The sequence below is a fragment of the Anguilla rostrata genome, chromosome 12 (assembly GCF_018555375.3).
Source record: "Anguilla rostrata isolate EN2019 chromosome 12, ASM1855537v3, whole genome shotgun sequence".
Lineage (NCBI taxonomy): Eukaryota > Metazoa > Chordata > Actinopteri > Anguilliformes > Anguillidae > Anguilla > Anguilla rostrata.
The window spans coordinates 40,795,250-40,813,673 of NC_057944.1; the positions used below are offsets into that span (position 1 = coordinate 40,795,250).

General features: G+C 49.6%; 1 protein-coding gene across 2 annotated transcripts in view; it reads right to left on the reverse strand.

The window, feature by feature from the left end:
* schip1 (schwannomin interacting protein 1) overlaps positions 1-18,424 on the reverse strand; it is a 247,376-nt gene that overhangs the window by 165,536 nt on the left and 63,416 nt on the right. For both annotated transcript variants that reach the window (XM_064303275.1, XM_064303276.1), the window contains 3 exons: positions 16,658-16,722; positions 14,927-15,004; positions 13,298-13,451 (listed from right to left, as the gene is read on the reverse strand). In XM_064303275.1, coding sequence (XP_064159345.1) covers positions 13,298-13,451; positions 14,927-15,004; positions 16,658-16,722 — 297 coding nt within the window. The remainder of the gene's footprint in view (positions 1-13,297; positions 13,452-14,926; positions 15,005-16,657; positions 16,723-18,424) is intronic.

Below are 18,424 nucleotides of genomic sequence, written 5' to 3' on the forward strand. Positions count from 1 at the left end.
GAGAAATGTGATCTCTCTCTCTCTGTGCTGTGATTGGGTCAGAAGAGAAATGTGATCTCTCTCTCTCTGTGCTGTGATTGGGTCAGAAGAGAAATGTGATCCCTCTCTCTGTGCTGTGATTGGGTCAGAAGAGAAATGTGATCCCTCTCTCTGTGCTGTGATTGGGTCAGCAGAGAAATGTAATCTCTCTCTCTCTGTGCTGTGATTGGGTCAGAAGAGAAATGTAATGTCTCTCTCTCTGTGCTGTGATTGGGTCAGTAGAGAAATGCGATCTCTATCTCTCTCGCTCTCTCTCTCTCTGCTGTGATTGGGCCATTATCCCTAGTAGTGAGCGGGGCCCCAAAGGAACTGCAGGTGTTACCTGTTACTTCCTGTACTTCCTCCTCCTCACCACAGCTCATTAGCCTCCCTCCTGTCAATCTGCGATAGAAAAGCAGTCTTTACTCTTCACTGCAAACTGCGTTTGTATCGGGTACACAGTACGCCAGGGATCACCACGGTTACGCTGTCGGGTACACAGTGCACCAGGGATCACCACGGTTACGCTGTCGGGTACACAGTGCACCTGGGATCGCCCCGGTTACGCTGTCGGGTACACAGTGCACCAGGGATCACCACGGTTACGCTGTCGGGTACACAGTGCATCAGGGATCGCCCTGGTTACGCTGTCGGGTACACAGTACGCCAGGGATCACCACGGTTACGCTGTCGGGTACACAGTGCATCAGGGATCACCACGGTTACGCTGTCGGGTACACAGTGCACCTGGAATCGCCACGGTTACGCTGTCGGGTACACAGTGCACCAGGGATCACCACGGTTACGCTGTTGGGTACACAGTGCACCAGGGATCACCACGGTTACGCTGTCGGGGACACAGTGCACCAGGGATCACCACGGTTACGCTGTCGGGTACACAGTGCACCAGGGATCACCACGGTTACCCTGTCGGGTACACAGTGCACCAGGGATCATCACGGTTAAGCTGTCGGGTGCACAGTACGACAGGGATCGCCCTGGTTACGCTGTCGGGTACACAGTGCACCAGGGATCACCACGGTTACGCTGTCGGGTACACAGTGCACCAGGGATCACCACGGTTACGCTGTCGGGTACACAGTGCACCAGGGATCACCACGGTTACGCTGTCGGGTACACAGTACGCCAGGGATCGCCCTGGTTACACTGTCGGGTACACAGTGCACCAGGGATCACCACGGTTACGCTGTCGGGTACACAGTGCACCAGGGATCACCACGGTTACGCTGTCGGGTACGCAGTACGCCAGGGATCACCACGGTTACGCTGTCGGGTACGCAGTACGCCAGGGATCGCCCTGGTTACGCTATGAGTAATGGAGCTGTCGATGGAACAAGCCTCTCGCTGTCCTGCTGGCTGGAAACCCAGTTTGCACGTGGAAACTGCACAGATCTGAATAAATGAGAGAGTCTGGAGCGCTCAGGGCAGACGGCTTAGCACAGGCCATACATCTTGTTGAACTTGAGCATGACGTAGATGAAATATTCTGCAGCTGGTTGTGCTGAGGTAATAAAGTTTTCTCTCCTTGAAGAAGCTTACGGCAGATATTATGCATTCCGAAAAGGTCTCTGCACTGTAAAAGCGCATTATTGAATTTGTAAAAGATTTTAAAACATATGCAAATGAGGAGGGTGGTATTGGACTATATTAGATGCAGTGATTTATGTTCTGTGACTGGAATACATTAACTATATTACAGAGAGCACATTTCCATGGCGTATGTTTATACATTCAGAGCAGCAATTGTACACTGCATGAAAATGACAAGATGAAATATTTATCTGTGCACAAAACCAAAATAACAACTGTATCAGGAAGACAATGAATTAATAAAGCCACTGCACATCAGATCACCAGGAGATTTAATAGAAGCATGTCCAGCAAAGCAATTTATATCCCTGATCTTTCATACATCTGACCTCCAACAAAAACCACTGAAGCACATTTTTCATTTAAGCTAAATAGCTGCAAATACACTTCAAATGACCCCTTATCCACAGACAGCCAATGTGTGGAGTCTGAGGTGGACCGTGGAGTTGATCTTCCTCTCTTCTAAGACTTCAGTACAAACTGCAGGGGGAGCAGGGTGTTACAGAGAGCATGCTCTGCAGGAGAACATACTCATTAACTCCCCACGTAATGCAAACACACACACTTACTCTTACACACACACACATACACACACACACACACTCTTACTCACACACACACACACACACACACACCATCACACACATAACCGCACCCACACACACTCTTACTCTTACACACACATACCCGCACCAACACACACTGTTACTCTTAAACACACATACCCGCACCAACACACACACATACCCACACCATCACACACACATACCCACACCCACATATACACATACCCACACACACATACCCACACCAACCCACACCATCACACACACATACCCGCACCATCACACACACATACCCACACCAACACACACACACACACACACATCCTCCCGCCCACACCCACACACAAGCACACATCCTCCCACACACACACACCATCAACACCATCACTTATAGTATCCTCCTACAGAGAGGGCAGTAAAGCTCCACAACATGAGAGGTGTGATATATACACATATAAAACTCACAGACTACAGGTGTGATATATACACACAACACTCACAGACGACAGGTGTGATATATACACATATAAAACTCACAGACTACAGGTGTGATATATATGCTATATAAAACGCACAGACGATAGGTGTGATATATATGCTATATAAAACTCACAGACTACAGGTGTGATATATATGCTATATAAAACTCACAGACTACAGGTGTGATATATATGCTGTATAAAACTCACAGACTATAGGTGTGATATATATGCTATATAAAACTCACAGACTACAGGTGTGATATATATGCTATATAAAACTCACAGACTACAGGTGTGACATATATGCTATATAAAACGCACAGACGATAGGTGTGATATATTTGACATATAAAAGCACATCTACCCTGCCCTCAAATTCAGCTCACGCACAATATTAATCTGTAAAGTAACACCCATGCAGCAGGTCCTACATATATCCAAATCGCCATGACAACAAAAGGAAAGGGAATGACGGAGGAAGAAGAGAGAGAAAGAAGAGAGGGATGCTCTTATAATCTGTGAAATGGAAAGCCTTCAAAAAGGCATCAGCTGTTCTTTCTGTCCTGTGAGAGAGAAGAGCTGTCCATCAGAGAGAAGAACTGTCCATCAGGAGACGAGCTGTCCGTCAGAGAGAAGAGCTGTCAGTCAGAGAGAAGAGCTGACCTAGCATGTACAGAAGAAGCAGTATTCACTCATAGCAAAGCGTCTCATCAAATCTCCTTCCAAGTCAGCAGCTGGTGGGGCTGCAGAGGTGTTTTACTCTGCACTTAGAACAAGGTTTCTTCTGCAATTTGCAAGAAACAAAACGTTAAGCTTTCATAGCTTTGTAATAGAATAACACATTTTTCCTTGTTGAAAATCACACTTCAGAGCCTTTTACAGTCGAATGCGTTCGTCAGGGTCAAAGGTTAAAGGCACATGTGTCAGCTCTTTCTCTGCACTCTGTTTGCTTTAGCAGGTCTGCTCTCCTCTCTGGGACTGCAGAGATTCAGCAGCATCCCTCAGCTGCTTTGTAATACAGAAATAAAATCAAGCGCAACCGGCACGATTCACCCAATCCTTCCATTCATCACAGATCACTTCATTTCAACCCCAGCCAGCATTCTCCAGAGGCCGGGATGAGATCTGTCTGATATGTGGATCTCATCTCTCTTCTGTGGAAATGCAATAAACTTTAAAAACAAAACTAAAGAAGCACACAGCTCCCTGCACAGTCCATATTCAGAGGAAAAGTAGACATGCTTCAAATGAAAGCACAGCACAGGTTAGCAGCACAGTTTGACTGTGCTTCATATTAAAGCACAGCGAGCTTCAGCAGTACAGTGTGACTGCACTTCAGATTAAAGCACAGCACAGGTTAGCAGCACAGTTTGACTGTGCTTCATATTAAAGCACAGTGAGCTTCAGCAGCACAGTGCTGCTTCAAGTGAACGGCCTCCCTCTGATTTTTACATCAGCAGTGTCATAAATTCAGGCCATTTTCAAATCCCGTCCATATCCCTTTAATTTATCCTCTCTGCTAGATTTCAGCACAGGAAAAATCTGATGTCACACACCGACACACACAGGCCAGCCAGCTGGGATGCTTTAATGGACAAGGGTCTCTCTCCCTCTCACTCTCTCTCTCTCTCTCTCCGTCTCCCTCTCACGCAGTCAGAGAGAGAAAGAGAGAGAGAAGGACAGATAGAGGGTGAGTGGTGAGAGGCAGTGCACACTGATTAGTAATAAAGAGCTATCCTCCCACTTTTTTCCGGGATTTCATTTGGAGATTCAGGTACAGCCATGTAAAGCTGTGTAAAGTAGTTTCGCTCATACAGCACAGCTGCAGCAGGTTTAGTGGTTTGGCTCATACAGCACAGCACAGCTGCAGCAGGTTTAGTGGTTTGGCTCATACAGCACAGCACAGCTGCAGCAGGTTTAGCGGTTTGGCTCATACAGCACAGCTGCAGCAGGTTTAGCGGTTTGGCTCATACAGCACAGCTGCAGCAGATTTAGTGGTTTGGCTCATACAGCACAGCACAGCTGCAGCAGGTTTAGTGGTTTGGCTCATACAGCACAGCTGCAGCAGGTTTAGCGGTTTGGCTCATACAGCACAGCTGCAGCAGGTTTAGCGGTTTGGCTCATACAGCACAGCTGCAGCAGGTTTAGCGGTTTGGCTCACAGCACAGCACAGCTGTAGCAGGTTTAGCGGTTTGGCTCATACAGCACAGCACAGCTGCAGCAGGTTTAGCGGTTTGGCTCATACAGCACAGCACAGCTGCAGCAGGTTTAGCGGTTTGGCTCACACAGCACAGCACAGCTGCAGCAGGTTTAGCGGTTTGGCTCATACAGCACAGCACAGCTGCAGCAGGTTTAGCGGTTTGGCTCATACAGCACAGCACAGCTGCAGCAGGTTTAGCGGTTTGGCTCATACAGCACAGCACAGCTGCAGCAGGTTTAGCGGTTAACAGCAGGAGACACAGCCCAGCCCATCCCAGAGAAAAGCACCAGCGCAGAGGCTGTGAGCACAGAGCCAGCTCAGAGGCTGTGAGCACAGAACCAGCGCAGAGGCTGTGAGCACAGAACCAGCTCAGAGGCTGTGAGCACAGAACCAGCGCAGAGGCTGTGAGCACAGAACCAGCGCAGAGGCTGTGAGCACAGAACCAGCGCAGAGGCTGTGAGCACAGAACCAGCGCAGAGGCTGTGAGCACAGAACCAGCGCAGAGGCTGTGAGCACAGAACCAGCGCAGAGGCTGTGAGCACAGAACCAGCACAGAGGCTGTGAGCACAGAACCAGCGCAGAGGCTGTGAGCACAGAACCAGCACAGAGGCTGTGAGCACAGAACCAGCGCAGAGGCTGTGAGCACAGAACCAGCGCAGAGGCTGTGAGCACAGAACCAGCACAGAGGCTGTGAGCACAGAACCAGCGCAGAGGCTGTGAGCACAGAACCAGCGCAGAGGCTGTGAGCACAGAACCAGCGCAGAGGCTGTGAGCACAGAACCAGCGCATCAGTCTCCTGGCCTCTCACACATAACAGGCCATCCGTCATTAACAGCACCCCAGCGACGCCGTGGCGACGGGATAGCGGCTGGGTCCGCTGGCGGTGTGATGAGGCATGCAGGCGCTGCTGCTCATCACCATATCCCTGTCCAATCAGCCGCCGGAGAAACGCTGTCCTCATCAGACTCTAATGATCAATTACCGCCCTTCCCCCGCTGCGTGGGATCAATAGGGGGCGGGAGAGGGTACCTACCCCCAACCCGGGGGCACGGGGGGAACCATGACATCACCGAAACACCGGCAGCCCTTCATCCGGCAGTCTGACACAATGGCGGGCGTAAATATTTAACGAGAGAGAGAGAGAGAGTGGTGAAAGAAGAGCGCTGGAGGGATTGAGCAGGCTCGGAGGAACGCAGGCGGAGGAGGGCGGGGTTTCCAGCCGCCGGACGTTACTCTTCCCGCCGCTCGCAGTTTTAATTAGCGCCGACTAGATAATGGACAATTATCTCAATAAGACTGAGCGCATCTGCACCCGGGCGCCTTATCACAGCCACTGAGCGAGGCCTGACAGCCAGGACGACGCTGCAGCGCGGCAGAACACTGACCCCCGGTGGCGGAGAGAGAGAATGGCACGGGTTAAAAACGGTGACGCTTCCGTATGGGGGGGATGGAGCAGGCTGCAGCGTCGGTTAAACAGGGCGGATCAGACACAGAAAGCACAGCCACCCCTCTTCTCTCTGTACAGCAGGTGTGAGGAACAGAGATCACCTACGCCAGGGCTCTTCACACACAGGTCATGCCTGACTGTATACATCAAACCCGCAGCGATCGGCCACGTCTGAATCCACCCTCAGTTAAACTATTTATGAGCTGGGAATCACATTGCAGTCTGTGTTTTACAGTATGTTTCAATTTTCAGGAACACTGCAGGGTTTTTTCCCAGCGCTGTAACTGGACTAGCATTGCCGGCTCTTCAGCACCTTGTAACAGCACAGAGCATCTCCTGTGAAACAGCACAGAGCATTCGCCTGTTCGAAGCATCTTAAACAGCACAGAGCACTTCCTTAAACAGCACAGAGCACTTCTTGCCAAGTTAAACAGCACAGAGCACTTCAGCCTGCGAAACAGCACAGAGCACTTCAGCCTGTGAAACAGCACAGAGCACTTCAGCCTGTGAAACAGCACAGAGCACTTCCCCCGTTAAACAGCACAGAGCACTTCTGCCTGTGAAACAGCACAGAGCACTTCCCCCGTTAAACAGCACAGAGCACTTCAGCCTGTGAAACAGCACAGAGCACTTCCCCGTTAAACAGCACAGAGCATTTCGCCTGTGAAACAGCACAGAGCACTTCCCCGTTAAACAGCACAGAGCACTTCCCTGTTAAACAGCACATGCACTTCCCGTAAACAGCACAGAGCACTTCTGAAACAGCCAGGTTGCTTAAACAGCACAGAGCACTTCTGCCTGTGAAACAGCACAGAGCACTTCCCGTAAACAGCACAGAGCACTTCGCCTGTTAAACAGCACAGAGCACTTCGCCTGTTAAACAGCACAGAGCACTTCGCCTGTTAAACAGCACAAGCACTGCTGTAACAGCACAGACACTTCCCCCGTTAAACAGCACAGAGCACTTCGCCTGTTAAACAGCACAGAGCACTTCCCTGTAAACAGCACAGAGCACTTCCCCCGTTAAACAGCACAGAGCACTTCTGCCTGTTAAACAGCACAGAGCACTTCTGCCTGTGAAACAGCACAGAGCACTTCAGCCTGTTAAACAGCACAGAGCACTTCCCCTGTTAAACAGCACAGAGCACTTCCCCCGTTAAACAGCACAGAGCACTTCTGCCTGTTAAACAGCACAGAGCACTTCTGCCTGTTAAACAGCACAGAGCACTTCAGCCTGTTAAACAGCACAGAGCACTTCTGCCTGTGAAACAGCACAGAGCACTTCTGCCTGTGAAACAGCACAGAGCACTTCAGCCTGTTAAACAGCACAGAGCACTTCCCCGTTAAACAGCACAGAACACTTCCCCCGTTAAACAGCACAGAGCACTTCTGCCTGTGAAATAGCACAGATAACAGGAACGTATTAAACCTTTTGAAGTAAGATCAGTTGCCTGAGCTTAAGCAGTCTGCAGGTTTTGTCTTTTTAAATGAGAAACAAGCAGTATATATTTATTGAGTATTGAGGACAATATGCATTTATTCACACACCATGACCAACAATTATAACGTTTCCATTAAAACAATGCTGAGAGGGAAAATGAGGAGCTAATCGTTTTGTTCAAACGTATCAGATAATCAATAATCAGAGCTCGGAGATTAGTGCAGTCAGTAGAACAGAACAACTGCTGCCTGAGTTACACACGCCAAGCAGCTATGCATTGTGGGAACTGGACGTTCATTAGCATAGCGCCATCACTTATCAACATACATTAACATACAATTAAATCCTCTCTCTGTGAAGCGTGTCGATGTTGGGGGGGGGGGGGAGAGAGGAGGGAGAGAGGGAGGGGGGGGGGAGGGTGCGAAGCAAACTTCAGAGACATATTTATACAATAGTAGCCGAATCTGCCACTTCCTATAATATCAGTGACAGGTTGTTTTATAATACCGAAGCCATTTTGTAAATACATTGTATATTGTGTATAAGATCATGAATAAGTCCAGCATTGCTCCCTTGGCTGATTCCAGCGGTGCCTAATTGCTCTGTTGCAGGTTTCCCTTCAGAGCAGACCGCAGCAGACACTGTGAGCAGTGAGCTCTGTACCCACACACAGGCTCACTGTGATCCCGTAGCACCTGTGGGTACCTGAGCCGGGCTCCCAGCAGGTTAAATATCTGATCTGAGCAGATTTCAGCACCAAGGCCACTTTTTATTTGGACAGGAGCCTCTGCTTGGCAGCTCCAAACACCCTGAGCAGTAAACACACATCACAGAAGCTCCACACTGATGTCATCTCATCAGTGGTTCCTTAGCTACACAGCTACTGTGCGAGTTCCAGTCTGAACATTATTATGATACAGTGTCTCCCTCTAGTGGCCAGTGCATGCACATGCACTAGTGTAACAGCGAAGCCTCCTCTCTGCTGAAAGACCAACGCTGCAGTTGAATGAGTACACTTCAGAATTATGTGCTCAATATAATAACTGTATAATATTTAAAATTATGCCTACTTTGCACGGGAAGCACTGTTGCACACTTCAAACATTAAAGCATAAGATTACGAATCAATAAATAAGAACTGAATTGTATTGATTTTCATTAAGCAATTAGTATAATGACCAGTATAAAATTAATCTGCCAAGACTACTGATCAATTGTTTGTTGTGAGCAGATGTTCTGGGACAATTCCTCAATGTTCAAAATATCCCCGCAGCAAGCAGTCACATGATCTACTCTTTTTTTTTTTTTTAAACATGGTTCCTAACTCATAAGCCTGAGGCTGGGCCGATTTTATTGATTAGTTTTGTCTTAATGAAAATAATAAATTTTGGCGTGTGAATAATTTTAGTGTTCTGCATTAATTTAAAAAATGGGGGTGGATTTATTCTGTAATAAAAGCAACAAATGGGAGGTGGTTAAGAGTGACATTATGCAAGGAAGGCCTTCACTGCGCAGCGGGACTGAGGTAATGAAGACCTGAGGGGCTCAGCTCTACAGCTCCCATCACCCAATCAACTTCTGGGATTCAGATCTACAGCTCCCATCACCCAATCAGCTTCTGGGATTCAGATCTACAGCTCCCATCACCCAATCAGCTTCTGGGATTCAGATCTACAGCTCCGATCATCCAGTCAGTTTCTGGGCTTCAGATCTCAGCCCCATCACCCAATCAGCTTCTGGGATTCAGCTCTACAGCTCCCATCACCCAATCAGCTTCTGGGATTCAGATCTACAGCTCCCATCACCCAATCAGCTTCTGGGATTCAGATCTACAGCTCCCATCACCCAATCAGCTTCTGGGATTCAGATCTACAGCTCCCATCACCCAATCAGTTTCTGGGCCTCAGATCTGTGGCTCCAATCATCCAATGGCCATCTGGGATTCAGACATTGGTGGGTCTGTCTCTCTACTGGGCATGGGTAAACCCTTTAGATAACACTGTTACGGTTATTTGACATTAGGCATTTTGCAGAGTACACAAGTATAAGCCTTGGTGAAATGAGGGACCCCTCACTGCCCTGAATTCAAACATGTTTGGTTATTTTACTCCAGAATTTACAGACGGGCGTGAGCTCCAAGCCCAGAGCACTGCCCCGCACAGCAGCGGTAATGGATGTGATCTGGCAGGACCATCACGGGGAAATTTACGGGATTATAACCCTGAGACACAGCAGCCCAGGGAGGGAGATAAACAGTCTGCCACAGACTTACCTCTGCACCTGTCCAGCTCCAGCTCGCCTGGGCTGCGGCAAAATCTCCAGCTCAACCTCTCTGGAACTGCGGCAAAATCTCCAGCTCAACCTCTCTGGAACTGCGGCAAAATCTCCAGCTCAACCTCTCTGGAACTGCGGCAAAATCTCCAGCTCAACCTCTCTGGAACTGCGGCAAAATCTCCAGCTCAACCTCTCTGGAACTGCGGCAAAATCTCCTGCCCTTAAACTCCACTCTCAAACTTCACTCGGGAAAACCCAAGACTCCACCAATCAAACACGAGTATGTCAGGGCATCAGCAGAGCAGATTGGATCGGGGTCTTTGGCTGGGCACACCGTTATCCGATTGGACGGTTCCGATTCAGGCGCATCCAATCAGAGAAATATACAGGTAATTATGCTTGCAGTGCAGGAATCTTATCACAGGCTGGGGGGCTTTGCTGAACTCAGGTTCTCTCATGAATGGGGCTTCTGCTTATCAGGCATACAAGTGCTCAAGACTGAACACAGCTGGGGAGATTCTGTCAGACATTTGCCTGGTGCCTGGCCTCTCCTGGACAGCAGAGGAACTGCATTCTCCCCACCCAGGAGCCATGAGTACTGAGACCCATTATTTAGGGACGGGACCCAGGTCAATCCCCCTTTTAACCTTCAGAAAGGCACCACGCTGTCCGGAGCTCAATGGTCCATTAGCGCGGCTGTGATTTCTAATCAACTGGCCTTTGGCTGGGATGGCCCTTATTGCTTACAATGCTAAAATCAACACAGGCTATTCAAAGACAATCCCATCCTATAATCACACATTTACATTTCCTCTGAACTCACGCAGTATGCAAGGCCAGCAGATGGAGATATTAAGAGCTAATGAACAGCTAAAGAGGCTTTACATACAGTAGCTCTCACACTGTCACACAGTAACAGTTACACACAGTAATCCTTACACAGAGTAAACCTTACACACAGTAACTCTTACGCATAGTAACTCTCACACAGAGTAATCCTTAAACACAGTAATCGTGATGCTCAGAACCAGGGCCACACAGTCGATACCCAGATTGAGTATTTTCCCTGTTTTTCTGCCATTAGAAAGTAATTGGAGTTGTTATGAGAAACCACTGAGGCGTTCATAACGCATTTCTCCCCGTGAGCAGAGCCATCTTTCATGAGCTCAGGGTAGCGCCTCTGTCCCGGGAGCTGTCCCAGGAGGGTCTGGAGCGCTGGGGCACTGTCTGACAGCAGAGCTCCAGTTTAAACAAGCTCAGCACAGCTCCCATGGCAAGCTCTCACAGCACAGAGCTCTGCACAGCTCTCATAACACAGAGCTCTGCACAGCTCTCACAGCACAGAGCTCTGCACAGCTCTCATAGCACAGCATGCAGCACAGCTCTCACAACACAGAGCTCTGCACAGCTCTCACAGCACAGAGCTCTGCACAGCTCTCATAACACAGAGCTCTGCACAGCTCTCATAACACAGAGCTCTGCACAGCTCTCATAACACAGAGCTCTGCACAGCTCTCATAGCACAGCATGCAGCACAGCTCTCATAACACAGAGCACTGCACAGCTCTCACAGCACAGAGCTCTGCACAGCTCTCACAACACAGAGCTCTGCACAGCTCTCACAGCACAGCATGCAGCACAGCTCTAACAGCACAGAGTACTACACAGCTCTAATAGCACAGAGTACTGCACAGCTCTCATAACACAGAGCTCTACACAGCTCTCACAGCACAGAGCTCTGCACAGCTCTCATAACACAGAGCTCTGCACAGCTCTCACAACACAGAGCTCTGCACAGCTCTCACAGCACAGAGCTCTGCACAGCTCTCATAACACAGAGCTCTGCACAGCTCTCATAGCACAGCATGCAGCACAGCTCTCATAACACAGAGCACTGCACAGCTCTCACAGCACAGAGCTCTGTACAGCTCTCATAGCACAGCATGCAGCACAGCTCCAATAGCACAGAGTACTACACAGCTCTAATAGCACAGAGTACTGCACAGCTCTCATAACACAGAGCTCTACACAGCTCCCATGGCACAGCTCTCATAGCACAGCGTGCAGCACAGCTCTCATAGCACAGAGTACTGCACAGCTCTCATGACACAGAGCTCTACACAGCTCTCATAGCACAGAGTACTGCACAGCTCTAATAGCACAGAGTACTGCACAGCATGCAGCACAGCTCTCACAGCACAGAGTACTGCACAGATCTCACAGCACCGAGTACTGCACAGCTCTCATAGCACAGAGCTCTGCACAGCTATAATAGCACAAAGTACTGCACAGCTCTCACAGCACAGAGCTCTGCACAGCTCTCATAGCACAGGGTGCAGAACAGCTCTCACAGCACAGAGCTTTGCACAGCTCTGACAGCACAGAGTACAGCACAGCTCTATTAGCACAGAGTACTGCACGGTTCCCATGCTGCATTCAAACGTTTCCACATTGCAGAAAATCTAAGATCCGCGACTCAAACAGGGTCATTTTCAGAACAGGGTCATTTGCATTGCACAGCCATTACAGCCATACCTGGGCACTCAAATGCCACTTCCTTCTGTTATGTTCGCTTAACAAGTGCTCTCCATAGCAACAGAGTACACAGAGGTTTCCAGCAGTAAATTTGCATTCTTACATTTCTTAACATGTGCATGACCCCATGAGTACAAGACCCCTCCGACCCCAGAATGCCCCCCCTTGGCCCCCAGATGGCCAGCGGTCAGTAGCACCGTCTGAGGGCCCAACACTTCAGAGCAAATCCACAGCCTGCTGTTCTGACAGCTGTGAAAGACTACATTTCCCATCATGCTTTTCACAGTGCAGAAGCCTATCACTCAGAGAGCAAGATTCCAGTCTCACGGCTGCTCACCACCACAGCTGTGAAACCCCACCGCTGCCCAGGCAAAGACTCTGTGTAATAATGCACAACAGCCAGAGGGGAAGCTGTTTCACTTTCTTTCTGAGATCAAAGCTTTAGAACTCGACATGTGACAGCTTGGAACCCGGAAACAACCGCAGAATGGAACCAGGTACACCAGCAGGTAAACACAGGTAAATGCAGGTAAACGCAGGGGAAACATGGCTCAGAGGCCTCGTTAAGCAGAACCAGGTAGACCAGCAGGGAAACGCAGGTGAACAGCAGGTCTGAGCAGGTGAACAGCAGGGAAACGCAGGTGAACAGCAGGTCTGAGCAGGTAACACAGCTGGTACAGAGCAGTATCAGGCGCAGCAGGAGTAAAGCAGGTGGGGACTCACAGGTGTGCTCCCGTCCGACAGCGTGGTCATGCTGATGGAGGTGCTCATCTTCCCGGAGGAGGACAGGGACGGGGGGGAGGGGCTGCGCTTGTCCAGGCAGCCGTTCGGCAGGACGTCCTGCCGCTGGATGAAGTCTCGCCAGGCTCGCTGGATACTGTCCCAAACAGAGAGGGGGTTAGGGTTAGGGGGTACACACACGCACCCCAGGCTCGCTGGATACTGTCCCAAACAGAGAGGGGGTTAGGGTTAGGGGGGTACACACACACACACCAGGCTCGCTGGATACTGTCCCAAACAGAGAGGGGGTTAGGGTTAGGGGGTACACACACGCACCCCAGGCTCGCTGGATACTGTCCCAAACAAGAGGGTGGGGTAGGGTTAGGGAGGGGGTACAAACACACACACCAGGCTCGCTGGATACTGTCCCAAACAGAGAGGGGGTTAGGGTTAGGGGGTACACACACCACCCCAGGCTCGCTGGATACTGTCCCAAACAGAGAGGGGGTTAAGGTTAGGGGACACACACACACACCAGGCTCGCTGGATACCCACAAAAACACAGACCCAGGCTGCTGGATACTGTCCCAAACAGAGAGGGGGTTAGGGTTAGGGGGTACACACACGCACCCCAGGCTCGCTGGATACTGTCCCAAACAGAGAGGGGGTTAGGGGGTACACACACGCACCCCAGGCCTGCTGGATACTGACCCAAACAGAGAGGGGGTTCTGAGCACACACTCTCAGTACATACACTTACAACACTTACACGCACGCAAGCGCACACACACACACTTACAATAAAACACACACACTCTCAGCTCTCAGCACATACACAACACACATACTTACAATAAAACACGCACTCTCAGCACACACACAACACACACATACTTATAATAAAACACACATACACTCAAACTTACAATAAAACCCGCACACACGCACATACACACGCGCACACTCACACTCGCACTTGCACTCGCACACTCACACACTCACATGGGTGCTTCACTGCAGATGCATTACTGTGGGTGTGCAGGATTATGGGAGACCAGACAGATTTGAGAAAACAGCTCTCAAATTAGCAGAAAGGAAACGAGGCATGCAGTTTCGTGCAAAATTCCATAGGTGCAGTTTTCTGCTTTGGCCAGGTGGTGGCAGTGCAAAAAAACAGTCTCCACTGTTGTGATTTCAACCTCATATATTTATAGAACAGGATTTCATTTCCTCTGTCTGGTTCAGCTCTGACTTTGGCACTGAAACACTGTGTCTTTCGCCCAAATAAAATGGCCGCTTCAGTAAAATCACTCCCCAGAGAAATTGCCCCCCCTCCCCCCAACCGGAAAATGAAGGATGCGTTCTGACACTTCTAATGATAAAAATGTTTGTTTGCTCTGGAGACAGTGGTCCCGTACTCCAAGGCTACCATATGTCAGTGTTATCGGAGAGAGATCCCCACTGCCTGCCAGGACTTATTAAAACTGGGTAAGATAATACCATCTGTTTCCGCCCGGCTGTGATTGACAGCAGCGAGGATGGGGGGGGGGGGGGGGGGGGGGGGAGAATTAATGACGTTCTTCTGACAGACAGAACGAGGCGTGACCAGCGAGGAGAAGGGGAAACACTCACATCAACACTTTGGCCTCCAGAGGCTGCATGCCGGCCACAGTCTGCGCCAGGTTATTCTCAAAGTCCATCAGCTGCTGACTGCACGGAGGACGAGGGAGAGGAGAGGAGAGGAGAGAGAGAGAGAGAAGAGAGGAAAGGCATTGGGTTTGAAAAACCACAAAGCAGATTTATCCTGTTCCACAGTGCAGCTCTTACGAGCAATTCATCTGTTCCCGTGCAGCTCCTTACAGAGCAGTTACGTCACAGTGCAGCTCTCAGTTACGAGGAGACAGAGCGATGTATCTGTCCGTGAGTCTCTACGAGCAATGCATCCTGTTCCGTGCAGCTCTTTACAGAGCAGAGTTATCCTGTTCCACAGTGCAGCTCTTCAGAGCGATTACCGTTCACAGTGAGCTTACGACAGATTTATCCTGTTCCACAGTGCAGCTCTCTTACAGAGCAGATTCATCCTGTTCCACAGTGCAGCTCTCTTACAGAGCAGAGTTATCCTGTTCCACAGTGCAGCTCTTACAGAGCAGATTCATCCTGTTCCACAGTGCAGCTCTTACAGAGCAGATTTATCCTGTTCCACAGTGCAGCTCTCTTACAGAGTAGATTTATCCTGTTCCACAGTAAAACTCTTACAGAGCAGATTTATCCTGTTCCACAGTGCAGCTCTTACAGAGCAGATTTATCCTGTTCCACAGTGCAGATGTAGCTAAGCTGTATGCGCTGTGCTTCAGTGGAATTAGATGCAGGAAAGATGAGGATGCAGGCTGAACAGATGCACCAGAGGGAGATATGATAATAAAGCAACAGCAAGACACTGGGAAGCTTCAATTTAACACTATTTATCTCTCTCTCAACAATATCTTTATTTCTCTGTCGGTCTCTCTCACTATCTCTCTTTCTCTATCTTCCCCTCTTTTATCTCGTTTTATTTGCCAAGTCTAATCCCTCACACACACACACACACACACACACACACCCTCTCAGTCAGTCAGTCAGACACAGACACACGGCTGCACAAGCATGCAAAGGAATCCCCATACCCCCATGTCACACACAAAAATACACATGGGTTAGTTGTGTGTGTGTTGTGGGTATGTGTGTGTGTGCGTGTTTGGGTGTGTGTTGTGGGTATGTGTGTGTGTTGTGGGTGTATTTGTGGGTGAGTTGTGTGTGTGTGTGTTTGTATGTTTCTTGTGGGTATGTGTGTGTTGTGTGTGTGTGCGCGTGTTGTGTGCATGTGTGTGTGTTGTGTGCATGTGTGTGTGTGTGTGTGTGTTTGTGTGTTGTGTGTGTGTGTTGTGTGTGTGTGCGGTTGTGTGTGTTGTGGGTATGTAGTGAATGTGTTGTGTGCGTGTGTAGTGAGTGTGTTGTGTGGTGCGTGTGTTGTGTGGGTGTGTAGTGAGTGTGTTGTGTGTGTGTGCGTTGTGTGTGTTGTGGGTGTGTAGTGAGTGTGTTGTGTGTTGTGGGTGTGTTGTGTGTGTGTGTGTTTGTGTGGGTGTGTGTGTGCGGTGTGTGTGTGTTGTGGTTGTGGATGTGTGTGCGTTTGGGGGTGTTTGTGTGCTGTGCGTGTGTGTGTGTGTGTGTGTGTGTGTGTGTTGTGGGTGTGTAGTGAGTGTGTTGTGGGTGTGTGTGTGTGTGTTGTGTGTGTGTGTAGTGAGTGTGTGTGTGTGTGTGTGTGCGTGTTGTGTGGGTGTGTAGTGAGTGTGTTGTGTGTGTGTGTGTGTGTGCGTGTACACTCACTTGTGCAGCTGGTATCCTCCATCACTCACATGCTTCAGTTCATTCTGGAGCTGCTTCAGGTCCTCCTGCAGGGAGAGAGGGAGGGAGAAATCTGTGATAAATCCACAGCTAATGAACGCATTTCAGACCGGACAGTGTGAGCTCATTAGCACATCTACAAGCTCACTCAGAACGTCACAAACACACCTGTGTCTGTGAATGGGGACAGGGCTGTATGTCTGTGAATGGGGACAGGGCTGTATGTCTGTGAATGGGGCTAGGCCTGTATGTCTTGATGGGATAGGGTATGTCTGTGAATGGGGATAGGCCTGTATGTCTGTGAATGGGGACACGGCTGTATGTCTGTGAATGGGGCTAGGGCTGTATGTCTGTGAATGGGGATAGGGCTATAGTCTGGAATGGGACAGGGCTATATTCTGGAATGGGCAGCTGTACTGTGGAATGGGCAGGCTATGTCGGCTGCATGTCTGTGAATGGGGATATGGCTGCACGTCTGTGAATGGGGACACGTGCGTCTGTGATGCGGGCTAGGCACTGTCTGTGAATGGTAGGGTATTCTGAATGGGCTAGGCTATGTATGTGAATGGGTTGCAGTTATGGGACAGGGCTGTATGTCTGTGAATGGGGATAGGGCTGTATGTCTGTGAATGGGGACACGGCTGTATGTCTGTGAATGGGGATAGGGCTGTATGTCTGTGAATGGGGACAGGGCTGTATGTCTGTGAATGGGGACAGGGCTGTATGTCTGTGAATGGGGACAGGGCTGTGTGTCTGTGAATGGGGACAGGGCTGTATGTTTGTGAATGGGGCTAGGGCTGTATGTCTGTGAATGGGGATATGGCTGTACTGTATGTCTGTGAATGGGGACAGGGCTGAATGTACAAGGCACAATGCATATTCCCCAACCAGGAGAGGCAGAGAAACAAAAGAGGATATTTCAGATAATGAATCACAAACTCGCCAGACAACAGCCTGGGATATTCTCACGTTTTATTTTCTCTCAGCATGATCAAGTCAGCCACAGGTCCCTCCAACAGTGCCAGACCCTGTTTAGCTAATACAAAGCATGCTGGGAAAGTGGAGGACTCATCTGGGCACTCACTGGCTGCAGCATCAGGTGGTTGGCAATGAGTTTAAGACTCAATGTGGATCTGAGTCTGTTCTGTGTTTGCCCTGGTCCGGTTCTGTTAGTCTGAACCTCAGTGTGGATCTGACTCTGTTCTGTGTTTGCCGTGGTCCTGTTCTGTTAGTCTGAACCTCGGTGTGGATCTGACTCTGTTCTGTGTTTGCCGTGGTCCTGTTCTGTTAGTCTGAACCTCGGTGTGGATCTGACTCTGTTCTGTGTTTGCCGTGGTCCTGTTCTGTTAGTCTGAACCTCAGTGTGGATCTGGGTTTGCCCTGGTCCGGTTCTGTTAGTCTGAACCTCAGTGTGGATCTGGGTTTGCCCTGGTCCGGTTCTGTTAGCACATACTACAGTGTGACAGCACCACCTCCATTCAGGAGGATTTCCTAATTAATGTGGCAAAGACTCACAGATGGTTTGTAATGAGTCATATTAGGTGAAGGTGCTGTACTGACTGATATTAGGTGGGTGGTCTGTACTGATATTAGATAGGTGGTCTGTACTGACTGATATTAGATGGGTGGTCTGTACTGACATTAGATGGCTGGTCTTTACTGACTGATATTAAATAGGGGGTCTGTACTGACTGATATTAGACGGGGGGTCTGTACTGCATGCTAGTGGTCCACAGTGCATGAGCCAGG